The sequence below is a fragment of the Condylura cristata genome, unplaced genomic scaffold (genome assembly GCF_000260355.1).
Source record: "Condylura cristata isolate star-nosed mole 26May11 unplaced genomic scaffold, ConCri1.0 scaffold00017, whole genome shotgun sequence".
In the NCBI taxonomy this organism is placed as follows: Eukaryota; Metazoa; Chordata; class Mammalia; order Eulipotyphla; family Talpidae; genus Condylura; species Condylura cristata.
Window position 1 is genome coordinate 6,602,971 of NW_004567118.1, and position 4,460 is coordinate 6,607,430.

Sequence of the window (4,460 nt, forward strand, 5' to 3'; positions counted from 1 at the left end):
CCACCCTCTTCTCTCCTTTAGCAAATATTTACACCATTCTGGGCCAAACCTGGGGCCTGGGAGGGCTTGGAGAAGGAGGAGGGGTACAAGACCTCCACACCCTAGCTGCGCCCCTTTTTACATCCTTCTGTAAGGACATCCTTCTGTCCTCTGTCTCTCTCCCTTACTGCCTTCCTCTCAGGACCAGCTGAACAGTTTCCTCCCCACCCCCTCTTTCCTCTGGTTCCTCCAAAGACACTGAGGACTGGAGACTGTCAGACCTAGAAGTCTGGTTCCAGTTCTACTTTGGACCCTCCCAGTGAGCCTCTCTCCTTATCCAGTTTAGATGCTAAAGCTCCACTCTTTCCAGACCAACCTGGCCAACTCTGCTCAACTCTCCATCAGGGACCTCAGAATTGGAAGCCTCATCTCTCCTAGGTAGAGGAGCAGAAGCAGGCAGGGAGAGAGGAAACACAGATTTTATTGAAATGAGGTAGTTGGAGGTACAGAGACAACTTGGCTTGCTTGGGGCTCAGGCTTCCAGAAATTTGGGGAGCGTCTCCACAGTCTCCAAGGTCCAGAGAAATGCTGCTGTTTCTAGGAGCTCTCACTGCACCTGGGCTGTTCCAGGGTGGAGAGAAGAGGGCCCTGGGTTTCCCAGGGGGCAATAAATAGGGGAGGATGGGGTGTGCCTGCACCTTCCTGGTAGAGGCTTGCTAAGGCCAGCGCTTGCACAGCATTCCAGAAGTCTCCCGGAGTGCCAAGTTCCAAACACTTTGGCGACTCTGAGATGAGGTCACTGGTGGGAGGAAGCAGGTCTCAGAAAACAACCTCTGGAGGCTGCATTAGTGCAATATAAATGTGCAGGGAGGGGTTTAATAAGGTTAGGTTGGGGCTTTTTGGTCTGTCGCAAGGCAGCTGGTGCTGTGGTGACTGGGGAGATTGGGCACTGGTAATATGCCCGAACCCAAGCATCTCCCACACAAGGGACTTCAAGGCCCTCTGTCTGCCCTGAGCCAGAAGGGTGAGTTGGGATAGGAGTGCATGAGAAGAGCCCGGAGCTCAAAGGCACTAACTGAACAAACAGAAGTCGGAAGGGAGAGAATTCTCATTCTCTAGGGTGTGGTTGTTTGCAACCCCACCCATGTGCTGATCCCCAGATCAAAGATGGAAGGAAACTCTTGCCTCCCCATCTGACAGGTTTGGTGTTTCCCAGGCCTCTGGCCATCTAGGGTCCCCAGCCCTCAGCACCCAGCCCAGACCAGAGAAAAGCGTTTCCCCATTCCTCCCAAAGGCAGCTCTAAACTGGAGCCACAGCCTTGGAGAGGGTCTGCGCGGGGAAGCTGACTGCGGGGCTGGGAGCGACGAGCAGGGCTGCACTGGGTCCCTCCGCGCACGGAGCCGGGCTGGTAGGGAGGTTGCGTTCACGAGGTTATGGAACTAGGCGAGGCTTCCGGGGAAGTGCAGGTCGACTGGTCGGAGGTGTCTCCAGCCACCTCCTTGGGACAACCTGGCGGGGTGGGGGGCACCCTGGCTCCCTCCCGCTCGCGCTTCTTCTGCTTCATGCGTCGATTCTGGAACCAAATCTTGACTTGTGTCTCATTAAGCTCCAGGGTGGCGGCGATTTCCACTCGCCGGGCTCGGCTCAGGTACTTGTTGAAATGAAACTCCTTCTCCAGTTCGGTCAGCTGTCGCGTGGTGAAGTTGGTGCGGAGGCCGCCCGGGGCGCCCAGGCCCAGTTCGGACACCTTTGCTGGGGGAGGAGAAGAATCACGTCAGTTCTCTCTCCTCTTTCCTCTTCCCCACTCCTCCTCCTCCTAGGCCAGCTTGGACCCCGCCCTCCCTTTCACCGTTTTGTTCAACTTAAGCTCTGAATTTCCCCCCTGGTTCACCAGTCCCCCTCCCAAAGTGATCTCCAAATCTAAAACAAACTCCCCATACTTCCATCCAATCTCCCCTGCCCGGCCGCGCCCTCCGCAGACAGACCTCGTGCTGGGCTCACAGACCAGGAAGTGAGGAGGTGGCTAGAGACTCTTAAGGGTAACCCGGCACCCACTGGGTGGGGAGACCCTGTGAGTCCAGGCATGTTCTTACCTGCCTCCACCGGGGCAAAGTGCAGAGGAGAGCCCAGCCTAGGCAGGGACCCCTCAGGGCCGGCAGCACCGCGCGCTGTGCGGGGCAGCACGGAGCACCACGCCCAGCCTACCTGTCTTCGGTGGGTTCCTCTTAACCTTCATCCAGTCGAAGGTCCGGGCCGCCGGCCTGGGTTCCGCCTGGCAGGGCGATTCCTTGTCTTCCGGGAGGAGATCCGCATAGGACGGTGTAAAGTTCCCAGTTTGCTCGTTCCCATAAGGGGGCTGCTGAGAAGAGTAGGGTCCCGGCCCCACGCCAGATCCACCCATTTCATAGCCTTCCGACAAGCCCCCCAGCTGGGCCCCATAGCTTGAAGGATGAAAATAGCCTCCATCCCCTTCCGGCTGCCCCAAAGGGTAGTACTGAGAAGGTCCAAAGCTAGGGCTGCAGGTTGCTGGCGCGTACCCCGAGGGTACAGAGCTGGGAAAGGGCACCCCCAATGCGGAGGGCGGCTGCTGCGCAGGATAGCCAGAGTTCTGCTGGAGAGTGGGGCTGGGGAGACCCCCCACATAGCGGGCCTCGCCTGCATAGCTGTCAACAGCCGGAGCGGAGTTAGGGGGGAAAGAATTAGGGGTGCTGTGGGCGCTGTAGGCGCTGGGTCCCCGGTTACAGAGTGGGTACTCTAAGAAGGAGTTCATCCTATTATAGTCCATGCGTGGAGGCCGCAGGAGGGTCCGCCCGTTTGGGGGAGACACCCTCTTGCCCTACAACCTTTCGGCAGTATGTCACAGAGCTGAAGCTTGCATCCATGGCCTGGCCCAGCTTGGCTGGGCCAGGGCTCCCCTAGGAAGGGGTAGGGAGTGGGGGTGGAGGGGCACATGTGATCTCTCCCAGGCCAATGGGCGCAGTGGGCCAGAGTTTGGCAGCCCCAGCGCCCATCCATCACCCCCCAAGCATTAGCATGACAAAGACACTTCAATCACCCACAGCCCATCCATCTGAGAGCGACATGGAAGCGTCAAAAACATCTTTCTTCAAAGACTTTTGGGAAGAAGGGACCAGAGGGAGAGGGGGAAAAAGTTAGGGGAATATTCAAGACTTTCCTCCCCTCCTACCCCCCAAGGCCTTCAATAGGCTCCTGGGTTATTAGATTTGGACAAATTCAACCCAGCTGCCCCTCACTCTTCCCAGCCCCCCAAAGGAGCCTTCCCCCAGGCTGTAGACCCTGGAGGTGGGAAACCCAGCCCCTTTACTTTGCCCAGAACTCCCACTCTTCATTTCTCTCCCCCAGTTTGTCTTGGGGTGATGGGCTAGGACATCTGGGTGAGGTATGTTATCTTAGGCCAAATGGATGACTGTGAAAGAAGAGGGTGCAAAACACCTAAGGGTGTAAGGCAGTGTCTAGAATCTAAAGGGAGATTCTTTCAGCGAGGGTTGGGAAAGTGGAAGCAGGATGGAAAAGTGGTGAGAAGGCTGAGAGGAGCTGCCTTTCTTGCTCCATCTCTCCACGTAAACACTCTCTCCTCATTCACACATTCATTTCTCTCCCTCAGCCTCTCTTTATATTCTCTCTGTCTCAATCCATCTTTCTCTTCGTCCATCTCTCTCCATATTTATATTCGTTTGCTACCAATCCATCAATTCATCTCTTTAGATGTATTTATCCTCTCTTTAGCCATCCAGAGCTGTAGCTGGCTCACTCACTCAGCTTCAAATAACTCCCTGTATCTCTCCAGAGGGCCGCAATGAGCACAGAGCTGGGTGATGTTTAAGGTAAAGAGGAGGTAATTTTTTATTCTCTTCCCAAAGCCTTTCATACTGCTATGCCTCTTGCCTTCCTCAGAATCCCTCATGCCCCTCTCTCCTTCGCCCTCTTCACCTCTGCCAGCCCACCCCCAAATCCCAGGTCAACAATCCATACATTCAATACCAATTACTTCTTGAAGATTATTCAAATGTTCAATTACATTTTTTTTTTTTGGAATAAATCTAGGGCGTTTGCTCAGAGAAGGAGAGCAAGCGTCACTGTGGAGCACTTGAAGCCCAGCAAAGTCTTACCCTTTCAGCTCCTTTCTGTGGGTTGGGTTGGGGGAGGGGAGGAGCACAGGAAGTGCTTCACTCACTCTCTTCAAACCAGGAAGGGACTGGAAGAGAAGCTCTAGGTAGAGCCCATTGATTCTCCTCCTCCAGACTCCGAGGACAAGAGCTTGCCTCAATCCAACACCCACACTCATTTGTAACCTGTCAGGGTGTCTGCCAGGCCTGGGAGGCCTGAGGCTGGGGCTAGGGCAAGTGCAGGAGGCAAGATTCAGGGCAGAGCTCTGTCAACAGTTGAGCTCAGGAGAGGAAGGGAAAGCAGGTGGGAGAAGTCCAGCAAGGACCTGCAAAACTTCTTAGGTCTCCACCCC

The 4,460-nt window shown here is 55.5% G+C and overlaps 1 protein-coding gene across 1 annotated transcript; it reads right to left on the reverse strand.

The window, feature by feature from the left end:
- Positions 1 to 453: 453 nt before the first annotated feature.
- Positions 454 to 3,897, reverse strand: HOXB1 (homeobox B1). Its single transcript, XM_004684289.2, has 2 exons — positions 2,186 to 3,897; positions 454 to 1,732 (listed from the first exon to the last, which is right to left on the reverse strand). The coding sequence occupies exons 1-2, from the start codon at positions 2,763 to 2,765 to the stop codon at positions 1,404 to 1,406; spliced, it is 909 nt and encodes a 302-aa protein (XP_004684346.1). The 5' UTR covers positions 2,766 to 3,897; the 3' UTR covers positions 454 to 1,403.
- Positions 3,898 to 4,460: the final 563 nt, after the last annotated feature.

Excerpts from the sequence above, each read along its gene's own strand:
- HOXB1 (XM_004684289.2), bottom strand. The coding sequence starts at position 2,765 with ATGGACTATAATAGGATGAACTCCTTCTTAGAGTACCCACTCTGTAAC. Across the intron at positions 1,733-2,185 it reads GAGGAACCCACCGAAGACAG|CAAAGGTGTCCGAACTGGGC; the intron begins GTAGGCTGGGCG and ends CTCCTCCCCCAG.